This window comes from Malus sylvestris, chromosome 10 (genome assembly GCF_916048215.2).
Source record: "Malus sylvestris chromosome 10, drMalSylv7.2, whole genome shotgun sequence".
Lineage (NCBI taxonomy): Eukaryota > Viridiplantae > Streptophyta > Magnoliopsida > Rosales > Rosaceae > Malus > Malus sylvestris.
The window spans coordinates 10460439-10477771 of NC_062269.1; the positions used below are offsets into that span (position 1 = coordinate 10460439).

The 17333-nt window shown below is 37.9% G+C and overlaps 2 protein-coding genes across 3 annotated transcripts; one reads left to right on the forward strand and one right to left on the reverse strand.

Annotated features, from left to right (window-relative positions):
• The first annotated feature begins 614 nt into the window (after positions 1-614).
• On the forward strand, positions 615-6915 carry LOC126586384 (coatomer subunit gamma). Its single transcript, XM_050251223.1, has 18 exons — positions 615-840; positions 1287-1381; positions 1490-1540; positions 1687-1800; positions 1889-2089; positions 2167-2268; positions 2691-2798; positions 2877-3107; positions 3398-3648; positions 3782-3953; positions 4036-4191; positions 4314-4364; positions 4560-4700; positions 4797-4994; positions 5091-5222; positions 5305-5478; positions 5865-6104; positions 6353-6915. The coding sequence occupies exons 1-18, from the start codon at positions 795-797 to the stop codon at positions 6548-6550; spliced, it is 2661 nt and encodes an 886-aa protein (XP_050107180.1). The 5' UTR covers positions 615-794; the 3' UTR covers positions 6551-6915.
• Positions 6916-9452: 2537 nt separating this feature from the next.
• LOC126586385 (putative proline-rich receptor-like protein kinase PERK6) lies at positions 9453-13735 on the reverse strand. Of its 2 annotated transcripts, XM_050251225.1 has the most exons (10): positions 13496-13735; positions 12578-13405; positions 11544-12059; positions 11343-11429; positions 11177-11247; positions 11000-11076; positions 10739-10886; positions 10351-10512; positions 10032-10234; positions 9453-9645 (listed from the first exon to the last, which is right to left on the reverse strand). In XM_050251225.1, exons 1-10 carry the CDS (start codon positions 13641-13643, stop codon positions 9642-9644), a joined length of 2244 nt encoding a protein of 747 aa, XP_050107182.1. In that variant the 5' UTR covers positions 13644-13735; the 3' UTR covers positions 9453-9641. The 2 variants fall into 2 exon arrangements, with proteins under 2 accessions (XP_050107182.1, XP_050107181.1); XM_050251224.1 differs by having other exon boundaries at positions 12578-13735.
• Between the last annotated feature and the right edge of the window lie 3598 nt (positions 13736-17333).

The following is a 17333-nucleotide window of genomic DNA, read 5'->3' on the forward strand; positions in this document are numbered from 1 at the left end:
TGATGAATTTTTGAACAAATCAAGTCATTTTTTTGCTTTGAACCTTGGAAAGCCCTTTCCATTTGAGGTGGCTTAACAACCACTAAGCCCCAGTTTGGGGTTGAGGTGATTTTAAAAAAAGCTCCTATGAAAAAAAGCTGGGAGTGTTTTTGGTGTTTGGTAAACTTAAAAAAAATGGCTTCTTTTGGAAGCTGCTGTGAGAATAAGCTGAAATCAAAGGAAAAAGCTGAAGCTGCAATTTGTAGCTTTGGAAAACTGGTTTTTTTTCAAAGCACATAGAATTACAGTGCTCCTTTAATGAAAAGATCCACTATCAGACTGTTTTTTTTTTCCAAAAGCACTTTTACAAAAAAGTTTACCAAACACTCTGCTGATTTATTTCACAGCCGCTTATTCTCACAGCACAGCTGCTTATTCTCACAGCAGTTTTTTTTCAAAGCACAGCAATACCAAACCAGCCCTAACTATTACTTTTGAGTGGAAGAGAAACTTAGGAATTCAACTCTTACTAGAACCACGAGCCACAAGACGTGGCGCACTACTATTGGGCAGACACTTCACCACCACCAGATCCTCAGCCACAGAGGAACCGAACTCCATCGTCTAGTTCACCATCTGATCTGAAGCCCTCTGTGCGGTTGTTTTTAGAAAGAAACCCTCATTTTTCTCTTGTTATTCCTCCTTCAAACTACCTCACTCGCGAAGCGAACCAACGAACAACACACAGAGAGAAGAGGGAGGGAGGTTTTAGTCCTACAGTTTTTGCACATCTCAGAGATTCACTTCGTTCTGCGATGGCTCAGCCTCTCGTGAAGAAGGACGACGATCGCGACGACGAAGGTATGTCCCCTCATTCACAGACCTCTCAATTGTTCTCGCTCTCCAATTCGATCTGGTTTTTTCTCCCAATTTTGTTCAACTTCGGCTCTCTGTGTTGCGACTCATCAATCGGCGATTCGTGTTCCCAGATCTCTTTGTTTTAGCGGTTTTGTTTCTCGATTTACCTACTGTGAGGCATTTGAATCGGATATGAGTGAATTAGGGTTTAATTATTGTTGATCTGCTTCAATTTGTCCTGATCTGGATATTTTCTAAGTTTTGTTGAGGTTATGTCGCAATGCGGTTAGTAAAATTGTGGCAAATCTACTCAGTTTGTCTTTATTTAATGCCAGTGGGATAGTGATAGGGATCTTGTAGCCTCGTTTAATTAGGTCCGGGTTTCGCGGTATTAGAAATGTTAATGGTGTGATTTTTGTTGTAATTGTTTTAATGTTGATTTTCTGCAGAGTACTCTCCGTTTCTGGGGATTGAGAAGGGTGCTGTTCTTCAGGAAGCGAGGGTTTTTAATGATCCTCAACTCGACGCTAGAAGATGCTCCCAGGTTATTGCTTTGCACCACCAAATTATCCATCTAATTGCCTTTTTTCTGTGTACTTATTTGCTCAGCAGAAACTGATTTTGTATGTTTGGCATTGTCGTCAATTTTCAGGTTATCACAAAGCTTTTGTATCTACTGAACCAGGGGGAAACCTTTACAAAGGTCAGGTTTCTTCTGTACCGAATGGTTCTGTTGCTCCCTTGACATTGATCAATATCTTATTGTCAATTTGAGTGATCTAGTTGCATCATTTTGTTATTGTATACTTTGGCCATCAATTGATTCTTGTTACTTTGTATAATCATTAGGTTGAAGCTACAGAAGTTTTCTTTTCCGTGACCAAGCTTTTCCAATCGAGAGATATAGGATTGAGGAGAATGGTTTATCTGATCATAAAAGAGTTGTCCCCCTCTGCAGATGAGGTGACTCGACTTTGTATCATTTAATTTCCTTCGTACATTTGCATGCTCAAAAATTGGGACTGACTTCTGAAATTTTTCTCATAACAAGGTTATTATTGTGACAAGCTCCCTGATGAAGGATATGAATAGTAAAACAGACATGTATCGGGCAAATGCCATCCGTGTCCTCTGTCGGATTACAGATGGAACCCTTCTTACCCAGATTGAGCGGTATCTGAAACAAGCCATTGTTGATAAGAATCCAGTGGTTGCAAGTGCAGCTCTAGTCAGTGGGATCCATCTGCTCCAGGTACTGTTTCTGCTGTACATAAGTCTCAGGTTTTATTTATTTGTTGGCTTTGTACCCTTATCTTTCTCTTTTGACAGACTAACCCAGAGATTGTCAAAAGATGGAGTAATGAGGTTCAGGAAGCTGTCCAGTCAAGAGCAGCCCTTGTACAGTTTCATGCACTGGCTTTACTTCATCAGGTATGTGCCATAGTTGGTTTGGTTTTCAGACTTTACATTCAAGATTTTTTCTTTCCTGAAACATAGAGGAAGCTTTTAGTCAAAATCCATTCCATATGGTTATTTACCACATCATTTCTTAACTAATTACTTGCATTTATAGACAAATGTTTGGTTGATGTGAGCAAGTGGGCTAGGTGTGCAGTGATTTGTTGTTTTGCAGACTGGTTCAGCTTTTAATTCTCAATCATGGGCCCTTGTTTCCTTTTTTAGCATTCATTCCATATAATGTGATTCTTGTAGGTGAACCTTCATTCTTTAAGTTTTAAAGTGGAATACAAAGAAAGATTCTGCATCTACTCAACAATTTTCATTATAATAATTATAAATTATCCTTTTTACAATTGAAAGGTGTTGATAATCTTGTACTTTTGACGTTGCAGATACGACAGAATGACCGTCTTGCTGTTAGCAAGTTGGTTACCAGCTTGACGAGGGGGACTGTCCGCTCTCCATTGGCCCAGTGCCTTTTGATTCGTTATACTAGTCAGGTGCTTATTCTTATGGACCTTTTATTTTAGCTTCGTTGGTGTTTTGATGCTTTATTTTAGTAAATTATTTGTCTATAGGTTATCCGCGAGTCTGGAAATGCACAAGCGGGCGACCGTCCCTTTTACGATTATCTTGAGGCTTGTCTTCGCCACAAAGCAGAGATGGTGATTTTGGAGGCTGCTAGAGCAATTACAGAGCTCCATGGTGTGACCCCCAGAGAACTTACTCCAGCAATCACTGTTCTGCAGCTATTTCTAAGCTCTTCGAAACCAGTTCTAAGATTTGCTGCTGTCCGCACCTTGAATAAGGCATCCTTCTTCTCCTTTTACTCTACTAAACATTGTGTTTGAAATTTATTATAATAAAGTGACCTGCTGTCCTGAGTTCTGCTTTTGTAGTTTTGAGATAGATGAGAAATCCTATATGAAAAGAGTTTGAGGGTAATCTGAGGCAATTACTGATAGTATGTAGATTTTAGTTCTGTTTCTTTATTCTGCATGTGAAACAAGGCTTGTTAGACTAAATTATTTTGATTGTAGTTATTTTCTTGCTTCCCGGTGAATGATATTCCTGATAATCACTTTGACCTTTCTTCCAGGTGGCAATGACACATCCAGTGCCTGTCACAAACTGCAACATTGATATGGAGAGTTTGATTTCTGACCAGAACAGAAGCATTGCCACCCTTGCAATCACAACACTTCTGAAGACAGGAAATGAATCAAGTGTGGATCGCTTGATGAAGCAGATAACTAATTTCATGTCAGATATCGCTGACGAGTTCAAAATTGTTGTTGTGGAAGCCATAAGATCGTTGTGTTTGAAATTTCCTTTGAAGTTCAGAGCTCTGTGAGTGATCTACCACATACTCAAAATTTTGTTTGAGAACGTTTGGTTTCATGTTGTTCATCTTTCAGTGCACATATTCTTATTTGTCTTCGTTGTTTTCAAAGTAATGGTCACTGCTTCTTGTTTTCTACAGGATGAACTTTTTGAGCAACATTCTCAGAGAAGAAGGTGGATTTGAGTACAAAAAGGCAATTGTTGATTCAATTGTGATTCTCATTAGAGATATCCCTGATGCAAAAGAAAGTGGCTTGCTTCATCTCTGTGAGTTCATCGAAGATTGTGAATTCACCTATCTTTCTACACAGGTGGGATTTATCTATCATAAACTTGGTGAAGAATCTATTCCTCTTAATATTCTTTTGGCTGATTGAGATATTTTATTATTAGATACTCCACTTTTTGGGCATTGAAGGGCCAAAAACCTCTGATCCAAGCAAGTATATAAGGTATATATATAATCGAGTACATCTTGAGAATGCCACTGTTCGCGCAAGTGCAGTTAGTACATTGGCAAAATTTGGTGCTATGGTTGATTCATTGAAGGTAACATCTTTTTCAATGAATTATGGCTTAATCTGATCCCCCTCCCCCTCTATACAAAGAAGATATGTTTGTCTATGGTTACTGATGACAATGAACTATAATTATTTTTTTCTATGTATCAGCCGCGAGTGTTTATTCTGCTGCGACGATGTCTCTTTGACAGTGATGATGAGGTATCCTATATGTATATTCAAGGCCTTAAATTTAGGTTATATATAACATGCATGAGCATTCACCTAAAATGAGGTATCTGGCTCTGTACAAATCTGCTTCTGAGTTTCTGTGTTCCTGTGCCATTTCTTTCATGTTTTTTTTGTTTTAGCTTCAGTATATATTATATACTGAATTTCTTTTTGGTACTCTCTCAGGTTCGTGATAGGGCAACACTCTATCTAAATACGCTTGGAGGAGATGGTTCAGTTGTTGAGACTGACAATGATGTAAAGGACTTCCTCTTTGGGTCTCTGGATGTCCCACTTGTCAATCTGGAGACAAGTTTGAAGAATTATGTGAGTAACATAACCTCCATTTGCTTTTTGTTTTTGTGCCCTTAAGGTCCTTATCTTGTGTTTTGACTTCTGAGGATTGTTTTAATGTGATTATAGGAGGCTTCGGAAGAACCATTTGACATTAATTCTGTACCCAAGGAGGTTAAGTCGCAGCCACTTGCTGAGAAGAAAGCTCAAAGTAAAAAGCCAACTGGTCTTGGTGCTCTTCCAACTGGCCCTGCATCCACAGTTGCTGCTTATGAGACATTGCTTTCCTCTATTCCGGAGTTTTCAAACTTTGGGAAACTATTCAAGGTTCTGCAATGTGAATATTTTCTCATACCTTAAATGCACGTTACAGCTCATGTTTTTTGTCTTGGGAATTAATTGCGTACTTTTTTCACATGTCAGTCCTCAGCACCTGTGGAGTTAACAGAGCCAGAAACTGAATATGCAGTTAATGTTGTTAAGCACATTTTTGATAGCCATGTTGTGTTCCAGTACAACTGCACCAATACCATTCCCGAACAATTACTGGAAGATGTAAAGCCCTTTTTTATATTAAAAAAGCACTTTTACTTTTGTAGTTAGGCGTCAGAATTTCCTTACAACTCTCTGCCTGTAGGTCATTGTCGTGGTTGATGCTTCAGAAGCTGAGGAATTTTCTGAAGTGGCATCCAGGTCTCTCAGGTCTCTTCCATATGATACACCTGGACAAACCTTTTTGGCATTTGAGAAGCCAGAAGGTGTCCCTGCAGTTGGAAAATTTACAAACTTGTTGAGGTTCATTGTTAAAGAGGTATCAAGTTCTTCCCTTTATCCCTGTTTATAGACCGAGTTTCTTGACAATTAACTAATCATTTGGCACTGGTCATTTTGAGTGCAGCCTGCTTTAAGCTAATAAAACTATTGAAAGCTATATGTGATTTTTCACGTTCTATATAATGTGCAATTCTTGTCATCTACAACCATCACATCACAGATATACTGTTCAAAGCTTATAGTTGATCTTTACTCGTAATAACCTGCACCATTAAATCAGATTTTTCCTATGAACATACGCAATGATATACGATATCAAATCCTGCAAGAAAATAATAAATATACAATATTAAGAAGCCAACCCTTAGAACTTTTGAGCTTTGTCTGAATCCCTTTTCTCATGAGCCGGGGGTGTGCCACTAGGTTGATCCAACCACCGGTGAGGCAGAGGAAGATGGTGTGGAAGATGAATACCAGCTGGAAGATCTTGAGGTTGTCGCTGCAGATTACATTTTGAAGGTTCCAGTCTTCAATTTCAAGAATGCTTGGGATAGCATGGGTGCTGATTTTGAGCGGGTAGATGAATATGGCCTGGGGCCAAGGGAGAACTTGACTGAAGCTGTTAATGCTGTCATCAACCTCCTTGGAATGCAGCCCTGTGAGGTAATTTTGTTTTAAGATTAAACGTCTATGATTTGTCTTTATGCAAGTACTTGTGGAATCAGTTGATCTGGATGTTAAAAAGTCTGAGGCCTTTTTATCGCTGCGCTTCAACAACGCAGATGCATAATTGATACAATACCTCTATAAATCTGCAGTAGATACTAAACAATGCATTATACTCTGTTCCTGCTTGAAGTTTGAAGTGGTAACGTTTTATAGTGATAACATATATTGTGTGCATGGCTCAGGGCACAGAGGTCGTTGCCAGCAACTCAAGGTCACACACATGCGTATTGTCCGGTGTGTACATAGGCAATGTGAAGGTTCTTGTGCGGTTGTTATTTGGAATTGACAGTTCATCGAAGGAGGTTGCGATGAAACTTACTGTCAGATCGGAGGATGGAGCTGTCAGTGATGCCATTCATGAGATTGTGGCCAGCGGCTAGTTGGTTAATGCTGTCATTGAACAACAGCTTTTTCACTTTTCTATAATGAGAGCAGTGGCGGGGGATACGGCTGCATACAGATCAAAATATTTTGTAGAAAGAAATGAACATTACTAGTTTGAGGTCGAGGGGCTTGCGAGAGGTCAATTTGCATTTTCGATTGAGCGTTTGGCTGCTCATCTGCTTAATTAGTAATAATTTGGTCGGAATCGTATCGTGTCAAGATATCGTTTGATTGATATACCAGTTACCCAATTTTTCTTGTTTATTCAAGTGTAGTTTTTCTTTCCAATTACATTTGTTGTGGTAGACCTGAATTTTGAGACACCGAATCGCAAAGAAGATAATTGTATTACTGTTTGGTTCCTATGGTTTTCCTCTTCTTCCTTCCCTTGCAATTTTTTACCTTTGTTGGCATCTGTTGTCCCAAATCTTAAACCATCGTGACTGTAAAGTTGAAAGTTATGATGCATCATCAATAAATAGTATACAGCCATCAAGTGCCCGTTTGTGATTACATCCGTACTAAACACTGTCATAAGCACTTTTGTTAGAACTGCTTTTATTTGAAACACGTTTGAATTTTTTTGAAACACGTTTGAATTTTATATAGCAATTAGGCTTTGTATCTTTGCAATGCCTCTTCGACTATCTCTAATCCTTGGAGACAAAGCTTAAAAATTTAACCCCGAAAATTTTAAGCCATAATTTAGAAACTGCTTGTCTCCTCCAATCCTTATGACTTAAAATTTTAGCGCGAGATTATTAAATAATGGTTTTAGCCCTTTTTTTTGTGTAATATATATTTTTTTTAAAATAAAATATATGTAGATTATCCTAATTTATTTTTATGAACATTTTAATCTAAATATATTTAAATTTCGATAAGTAATTAAAAACCATACAAATACATAGGCATTTTAAAGTTTAAAGTTAAATTTGATTTAAATAATTTTCTTAAATAATTTAAAAATGTTAGATTTAATTTTCTGCTGTCAAATCTTTTTTTTTACCATTATATTTGATCTCATTTGATCATAGCCGTTAGATTATAAGTAACAAACAAAAAAAGGTTTGAAATAAGACAGTTTGGTGAGTTCAGAATAATTTAAGTCAGACTTAAATTATGGGGGAAATTTAGCCCAGATATATATTTTCTCCCCGGGGCTTATTTTAGTCCAATGGTTGGAGATGGTTTGGGGGGGGGGTTTAAAACTTTATCCCATGGGTTAGAGATGGTCTTATAACTCGACCTTAATTTTGCTCTCCCCTGGTATTAAAATTGATAGTGCTATCCACACATACATTTTTACTTCTCACACACCTCTCTTAATTTTCGACCGTCGGATCTGATAATTGAAGAAGATGAATGACAAAATTTTTATCACGGGTATGTGGAAAGTAAAAACGGGTGTGGGAATAGCAATTTCCAACTATAATATCACCATGTCGCACCTTGGACCTCAATATTCCCTTCACTTTGGTGAGATTTTGTCAATTTTGTCAAAAGGCCGTCAAATGTTCTGGCGTGAAAGGGTAATTTAGTCATTTCAGCCAAAGTGGCATTTAAAAAATCATTTTATGCTAACGTGACCCTATGTGAAAAAACAAAAACAGAAAAAGAAAAAAGAAAACTAGAAAAAATCCCGCCCTAAATCTACCTTCACCGGTGACAGTACAATAATGTCCCACCCTCTCTGATCACAAGTAAACTTTGCATGCACTTGACGTTTATAATATTATTTGTAACATAAACCTGTGACATGACATCCTTGCATCATATCTGCTCATTATATTGTGATATGCATTAGTGTCTATTATTTATTGTACTAGTCCGAGCATAGGACAAGCCCACGTGTATGCTCACATTGCACTACTTACATTCGCTTTGGATCCAAAGTTAGGTGTTAGCTTATTCCTCTTAGGGTTGTGGTAGATCCCTTAGGGTGATAGACATGTATGTGATGCGTTTTGCTCAACTTCATGTGGTGTAATACTAGAATGTAAACCTTAACACCCAACCTGTTCATGTAGCTACTTTCTACATGACTTGTGTGCCATCATTAGTTAATGAGCATTGATTTTCTTATTTGATGGTGATTTGAGATTTGATGATGAGATATTTTTTGTAGCAGCACCTTATATCCTTTGACTCACTCGTGCTAAAGGGTAACTACTATATACTAGTATTATATTATTATTTTTAGGATGCTATATACATGATTTACAACATGGGGTTACATGTTTTGGAAAAAGTTTTCAAAACTTTATTTTTATAAACCTAGTCACCATTGTTTTTTCGCCCTCCAGGGTTTAGTGGCAGAGCTCTAGTGATGACGAGTATTTCTGGAAAAAGCTGAGACGAAGGAAGTTTCTTCGTATGGTATAAATGTTCTTTACTCCTACTGCAACTTACTTATGCTCTGACATCACTTGTGTGATAAGGGTTCAACCCTGCTGACATACACATTCTAGCATTAGTTATTTTAGGGTTTAAATTAGGAGCACTTTACACATCACCATCACTGTATGGCTTTGTCACCTTCGAGGTCTCGACCAACACAACTCGATTCGGATGTCCAAGTGAACATTTCTGAATCGGGGTGTGTCAGTTCTTTAGGTTTGGAAGATGGATTTTTCCTTTCGTAATTTTTTCTTTGTCAGCGATTAAAATGCCCATGTCACCATGGATATGTGGGCAATTCCTTCGAAAAATATCAGCATGCTACTGCAGATGACAATATTACTGTTTGCAGTTTACTCTCAGGCATGTTGGTTTTGCAGTTTGGTTCCAATACATTGTAAATTATTGTAGCAAAAATTTCCATCTATTCTCAAATCTCACCAATTTTCAACAGTAATAATATTAGATATTAAAGTTAGAAAATACAAACACATAAGGTACTGGTCAAATATTCTTCCAAATGCATGTGTTTGTTTCATAACAGTAGCAAATCCAAACACACATAGCTATTTCCAAAAGAAAGAAGAAAAAAAACAGAAAAACAGAAGAAAGAAATCACAACTCCTCCTTCAATGGTGCCCTTGTCTAACACAACGTCGCAATTATGCTTCTACCGCCATCTTCGACCTACCTGAAATCAATCAGACGTATATCTGTTAAGCTTCTGCTGGTGCAGGGTGAATACAAAAACGTCTGCAGGGAACGAAGAGTGACACACACACTAATGCCTACCACTTTTTCGACACGATACATACAACTATAGCATCATCATCCATCTTAGTGCGTTAGTTACCACTAATTAACATGAAGAGTCATTAATTTTAAGGCTCTATAATTATTAATTACTCCCAAAGGATTTATAACCAGTTCTCATTTTCTTTATTTGGACAGTCCCGTCCAAGTTTGAGGTACTATCGCTTGCTCAAACTGGACTGTGTGGCCGGTTGATCCCTTAATTTGTTATTCATCTCTTATAAGTTATTACTGCTAGAGGTTGCAGAGGGATTGAGGCCATACTCGCTTGTAGCACCGTACTCGCTGCTTGGATAATCTGTGCTGTCCATCAACGCCGGCTTCCTAAGCCCTTTCATTTTCGCGTTATACGAATCAGCTTCAAACTCGGAGGAAGCCATACTAGGAGAGCCAGACGACCCCAATTGTCCTTTAATCCCCTCGTGCAAGTCTTCCATTGAGACGTCGCCTTCCAATGCACGAACAATCTGCGTAAAATTTCAAATATCGCTTTAGATATATTTAAAAGGTTGTACATTATGCACAATATCAGCAACAAAAATGGCAGGAGCGGGTCTCATTTCTACATAGGAGTGGTCCTTACCTGGCTCATTTTCGGACGCTTCTTCGCAGAGTGTCGAACACTCGCAGCCGCACAAGCCACCATGCGTGCTACCTGTTCCTGGTTGTAATTGTTCTCTAGTCGTCGATCCAACAATTCAGAATAGTCCCCAGTATCTATTGCTTTCATGCAGAGAGGCCTTGCCTGTTGTTGTTCATGCATAATGCAGAGAATACGTAACTCATCATCATATTAAACTTGTTGTATATAAACAATTGAGATATCCACACTACCACAAGTAAAAATACGAATTCATCAAATCGATACTGGATATTGACAGTCTAATAACTTAACATTTGATTCAGTCTGTCAAGAGAACATAATTCATGTGTAATTGCAAGTTAATTCATTAGGGAGGGAGAGTTCGAACCCAGTCTACTAAGGTATCTTCCTCGTATTCCCCAGACAAGTCCACAGGGCGGCGTCCAGTGATGAGCTCCAGGAGCATAATACCAAAAGAGAAGACGTCAGACTTCTCGGTCAGCTTACCACTCGATGCGTACTCAGGAGCCAAGTACCTGCATCATCAGTTTGCCATAATATTAAATTCATATTCTGTGGTTAGTTTGTAACTTAAAGTTTTATATATCTTGCAAGTTAAATTAAGGAGCTGATGAGAAAAGTTCCTTACCCAAATGTTCCCATGACACGAGTTGATACATGGGTGACATTTTCCTGGTTTAGCTTTGCTAGTCCAAAATCTGCCACCTGAACATATCATGCATATAAATTAGCAAATAAAAACATTAGTCATCTTTTAATATGTTAAGCTATTCCTAGATTTCATTAACAAATTTGGGTTACATACCTTAGCTTCGAAACTATAGTCAATCAGAATATTTGCAGCTTTAATGTCACGGTGGATAATCTTTGGGTGACCTGAAAGAATCCAAATACGGTATGAGAACTAAGGTATAAGAGAGCAATGGATCAAAGGAATATACATAGTTGTAGTAATTTCACGAACTACTTACAGTCTTCATGCAAGTAAGCAAGCCCTTTAGCCGATCCCAACGCGATTTTGACCCTGTTGGCCCATTCCAAGGGTGGCCGATCCGCGCCTGTCAAATGATGAACAGTGAAGTATTATCACATCAGTTGAGATCTAACAAGTCGATAGATGATATAGTTAGTATATAAGGTATTGATGACGTAGAGTTAACTAGAATGCATACTGTGAAGGTGGAACTCGAGGTTGTTATTAGCAATAAATTCATACACCAACAGCTTTCGCTCTCCTGCAAGGCAGTACCCAACAAGCGACACAAGGTGGCGATGATGAACACGGCTAATGATCTCAACCTCGGCTGCAAATTCACGGTCACCTTGTCCGCTACCCGCTTTGAGGCTCTTAACGGCAATTTCCTTTCCATTTGGCAACACCCCTTTGTGCACGTACCCAAAGCCACCTTGGCCTATTAGCTTGGCTTGCGCAAACCCTGAGGTTGCAGCCGCCAACTCTTCATAGGTGAAGGTGCTCTTGTTGAACCCGAATGCCACATTAGGGTGTGGAGGTGGCAGAGGGGGACCATGTGGACCGGAGAAGTTGGACGAGCTCATATCGCCACTCATCATGGGGGGTGCTCCACCGGATGTCATAGTCCAACCTCCATTGGGAGCACGGCCAGAAGGAGGCATATTAAGAACGTGCTCGGAGCTTTTAGGTCCACCTTGCCAATATTCACCACTTCCTGCCCATGCACAGTACCCATATTATTACATAAATATTAGTACACACACATATATATATGCAATTTTTTAAGGAGATCATATTTTTTTACCATAATTTTGTACTATTTTATATGGCAAGTAATGTATACATATCACGTCAATTAATGATTATATCTTATTGGATGCTGATTTTATGTTTCACTTGCCATATGAAATGTGGATGCACTAATGTGGTATAATAATGTGGTCTCCCAGCATTACTTTGTATATACTGTTATAAAATTACTATGGAGACCATATTTTTAGACCATATTTTGTATACTACTTGATGTGGCAGTTGATTTTTAGAATATTTCTTTAGTGATTTAAAGAAAAAAAAATCTAAATTGCCACATCATATAGTTTACAAAATATGATTTAAGTAAATCTGTTATCTAGAATTCAATCCATTTAAAAGTTCCATAAATGTTAATTAAACCATAAAGCAAATCAAAAGTTGTACAAGTGCTAGGAAAACAAAAAGACTTTGGAGAATTACCATTTGGACGATATGGATCAGGGTTCTCCATGAGGTGGGAAGCAGTCTGTCTCTTCTTCCTTCTCTTAGAGCAAGCCAAGAAAAGCAAAATAAAGACAAGCAACAACACCCCTGCTACAGCTACAACTCCTACGATTATAGGCATAGAGCTTCCTGAGTGCGAAGTTGGCGGCGATCCATCATTGTCCGACGATGATGAGCGATGTGACTTGCTTGATGATCCAAGTGCTGGGGGTGACCAATTCTCAGACGATTTCGGTGACCAATTCCCTTGAGATGATTTGGGTGGAGACTGAGAGTCATTTTGCCCTCCATTGTTCTGGGAAGAGGGAGATTTTTGGGAGTTGGAGTTTTGTGGGGGGGATTTATGGGAATTGGAGTTATTGTTCGAGTTGTTGTTCTTTGAGTTGTTGTTGTTGTTGTTGTTATTTTTGTTGTCTGAGCTGTTTGAGTTGTTGTTATTTTTGTTGTCTGAGCTGTTTGAGTTGTTATTTTTGTTGTCTGAGTCATTTGAGTTGCCGTTTGAGTTGGAATTGCCGCTTGAGTTTCCATTTGAATTGTTGTTGGAATTGTTGGAATTGCTGGAGTTGTCGTTGGAATTGTTCGAGTTGTTGTTGGAAGGAGGCGAGTTTTTCGAGTTGTTGGAAGACGATGAATTATCCGTTGAGTTATCCGAGTTGTTTGAGCTATTGGAAGATGATGAGTTACCCGAATTGTTGTTGTTTGAATTGTTGGACGAATTGTTGTCGGAGGGAGGCGACGAGTTGTTTGAATTATTGGACGGTGGCGGCGAGCTGTTTGACGAGCCGTTTGATGGCGATGAGTCACCTGAGGAGGATGAGTCACCTGAAGATGATGAGTCCTTTGGAGGAGATGGTGGGGGTGATGAACTTGAACCTGAACCTGAATCCGAATTACCTGAATCTGATGATGGTGGAGAGGGGGATGATGACGATGTCGATGATGACGACGACGATGACGATGATGGGGGAGTTGGCGATGAAGACGATGAAGAGTCAGACGATGGAGAATCTGATGACGAGTTCTGATCGTCAGAGGACCCCATTTTGGGAGGAGTTTTCGATCAATATTACCGTGGGTTTGTGCCGGAGAAACCCCCACTCCTTTGTTAGGTGAGCCTGTTGATGACCCCTATTTCTAACATTAGTCAAAGGTATAAAGAAGCAAACAAAATTTAGTCACGATTTGAAAAACAAAACAATCCAATGCAACAGAAAAAAATGTTCGGATCATGCATGCATGCCATATGTAAAGAATAATACAGAACCTACTAAGTTATTCAATCAAATAAAAAAAAAGTTATTCAATGCATGCATGCATGCACGTAATTACGTTGTTGTTTGCATGGTGTACCTAGTTAATTAGCTACGTGCATAGGGTTGTGTGTGAGAGAGACAAAGAGATAGAGAAGGAGATTGTACCTAAAGGAGAGGGCATGCAACCGGGGAGGATTCTCAGAGGGAGAGGAAAACAAGTGGTATGATAATAATTCGAGGAAACAAATGTTCCTCCGACAAATGAGGAAGATTTCTCCACCCAACTTCTATTTTTTTTTGCAAATATTTCTCCTATTTGCTATTTTTGATTTGCACTTTTAATTCTTCGGTAAAAAACTGGCTTAAGGAAGTTCAAATTGTTGTCCCTCATTGACCATGTCCTCCTAGCTGTCTCCTAATCTATTCTAACGACATACGTCCACATTAAAAGATATTGGCAATCCAAAATTAGCTATTAGAAAAACAAAAATTGTTTCATCCCTTCGAGTCGGATGGTCTCTGGTCTTTCCTTGAAATGTTGTGGACCTCAAGTCTCAATTAATAACTGATCACGTAGTCTAACACGTGAGAGTTTGAATGTGGGATTTATTGATCCCACCCACCTTGTTGTATTGCCCCCCTCTTCTCCCTCCCCTCATCTGTTTCCATATCTGCCATCTATAAGACAAACTAGCTAGCAGAAAGTTGATATGATTTTCTTTGTTTTTCTCATTTTTATTTTTCAACTAATTCCGAATATGATCAGTTATAAATATATATATTTTAAAACAATGATAACATACATGATAAAGTTTCTTATTTTCGTTATACAACAAAATTGTTTTACCCCTACGAGTTGCTAGCTTGGATCTAAATTCAAAATGCATCAGGGTTTACTAGGAATAATTTCATTTTTTATTTTTTTTTGTCTTAATTTACATTTTTATTCCTACAATAAATGTGGAAAAGGGAAACAACCCATTGATTGATTAGGTACATTTTTGTTATTATTATTTACATTGATAAAACATAATAGGTAGATTATAATATTCATAATTTTTTATGTAAGTTAGCTCGATACAAACTAAGAAGGTTTTCAAGAGTAGTCCTATTGGTCAGAACAATATTCTACACTTGAAGTTATATAATTTCCAATTAGAGATAAAAAGTAACTTCAAACATTTTAGAATTATTAAATTATGCTAGAAATTCTTCTTTAGTAGAAAATTAAAGTATTGCACGTTAGTAGAAAATTAGCAGTAATGCACATTAAGACTAGAAAGACAAGTAAAAGTTATTTTAATAGGGAAGTATGCCACCGATGTTTTTTAACTCAACATCCAAAGTCCATCGATAATCGGTGGTATCTGCACCGGTGGCTTTTAAAATATAACTCCATATCTAAAGTCTGTTGATAATAGGTGGTTAAGTTAAACGTGTACGATATCATGCATGGTTCAAATTTAGTATATGAACAACTTTAACAAACTAAGAAATCAAGCTTTAGAGAGCAAGAAGAAAGAGAAATGCAGAAGAGAGAGAGAGATGAATGTAGCAATATTTTCGATAGGAATGTATCATTACACAAAGCTTACTTACAATTGTAAGAACTAAATGGCTATATATGGAAACCACTCATAATCCACAATTACATGAATACCCTTCTAACTAACTCACACAATTACACTTTTATCCTTCTTAACCAACTCAATCCTTATACCTACCTTAACTACTTTATAACAACCTTGATACACAAGATCATACCACATGTCACTTCCACATATCATTGGTTATTACTCCCTCCTCAAACAAAGCGAGGTGTGAAGCTGAGTTTGATTAGATGTTGAACTTGAGTCTTGAACTGAAGTGGAATTATGAATTGAGAATTTTTGTAATGAAGAAGGCACTGATTTCTGCAATGAAGAATGCACTACTCCCAAATTCAAGTTATTACAATGTTTGACAAATGTTGGACTGTGAAGTCCCTTAGTGAACACATTTGCAACCTGTTCCTCTGTAGGTATATACTGAACTACAAGATCTCCCTTTTGAACTTTCTCTCTGACAAAGTGGAAATCAGTGTCGAGATGTTTAATTTTGGAATGGAATACTAGATTAGAGCACAATGCTAGAGCAGACAAGTTATCACAATGCAATTTTGGTGGTATAGCAATAAACTGATGAATATCTTTGAGTAGAGATCAAATCCAATATACATTAGCTCCACAGTGCGCAAGAGCCTTGTATTCCGCCTCTGTTGAGCTCCGTGAGAATGTAGATTGTTTCTTGGATTGCCATGACACTGGATTAGAACCCAAATATACAACAAAACCAATAATGGATCTCCTTGTATTAATGTGTGATGCCCAATCAGAATTTGAATAAGCTTCAATATTGAAATCAGCTAACTTAGTATACTTCAAACCACATTATGTTGTTCTCTGCAAATATCTCATGATTCTTTTCACCAAATGCATATGTAAATATGTTGGTGATGTCATATACTGACACACTACATTAACTGAGTGTACAATATCAGGTCTTACGAAGGTTAAGTACTGAAGTGCATCTACAAGACTTCGATACTGAGTTGGATCAACTAGGGGAGTACATTTAGCAACAAGTAACTAGGAATGAGGTTTGGAAGGAGTAGATATTTGTTTACATGTCTCCATTCCTGCTTTCTTCAACAACTCATTTGCATACTTAGATTGATTGTCTAATAATGAACCATCAGGTTGATACTGAATTTGCAACCCAAAAAAATATGTTAATTTTCCCATATCTTTAAGGTCAAATACTGAAGCAAGATCTGTGATTACATATTGAATCTTTGATGTACTTCAACCAGTTAGAATGATGTTATCTACATATAACAAAAGTGGAATAACATCTGCACCATCACTCTTCACAAATATATTGGAGTCTGATAATGCAGCTTTAAAACCAAGTGTTGGGAGAAAACTTGTAAACTTTGAATTCCATGCCCTTGGCGCTTGTTTTAGGCCATATAAGGATTTGATAAGTCTACAAACATGATTTGGATGATATGGACCTACAAAACCATTTGGTTGCTTTATATACACCCTTTCCTCTAGAAGAAATGCATTTTTAATGTCCAATTGTCACAAGTCCCAGTTAAATTGAGCTGCCAAAGTAAGAATAATCCTCACTGTTGTATGCCTAACCACATGACTAAAAGTCTCAGAGTAGTCTAAACCTTCTTGTTAACTAAAGCCTTGTGCCACTAGCCTTCATTTATACCTTGACCAACTACCATCTGGTTTTCTTTTGAATTTATATACCCACTTACTCTCTATTACACTTCTATTGGATGGAGGAGGAACTAATTTCCATGTTCCTTGAGCTTGTAATGCATCATATTCCTCTTGCATTGACTGTTGCCTTTGAACTATTCTGGATGCAGCCTTGAAATGTTTTGGTTCCTCAACTTCACTTATATCAGCCAAGAAGGAAAA

What these genes read in the sequence shown, in the direction of transcription:
- LOC126586385 (XM_050251224.1), bottom strand. Translation starts at nt 13,643, where the DNA reads ATGGGGTCCTCTGACGATCAGAACTCGTCATCAGATTCTCCATCGTCT. An exon ending in TGATCCATATCGTCCAAATG is followed by an intron (nt 12,060 to 12,577) that starts GTAATTCTCCAA and finishes GTGCATGGGCAG; the next exon opens with GAAGTGGTGAATATTGGCAA. An exon ending in ACTATAGTTTCGAAGCTAAG is followed by an intron (nt 11,077 to 11,176) that starts GTATGTAACCCA and finishes TGATATGTTCAG; the next exon opens with GTGGCAGATTTTGGACTAGC.
- LOC126586384 (XM_050251223.1), top strand. Translation starts at nt 795, where the DNA reads ATGGCTCAGCCTCTCGTGAAGAAGGACGACGATCGCGACGACGAAG. An exon ending in CGACGATCGCGACGACGAAG is followed by an intron (nt 841 to 1,286) that starts GTATGTCCCCTC and finishes GATTTTCTGCAG; the next exon opens with AGTACTCTCCGTTTCTGGGG. An exon ending in CCGAACAATTACTGGAAGAT is followed by an intron (nt 5,223 to 5,304) that starts GTAAAGCCCTTT and finishes CTCTGCCTGTAG; the next exon opens with GTCATTGTCGTGGTTGATGC.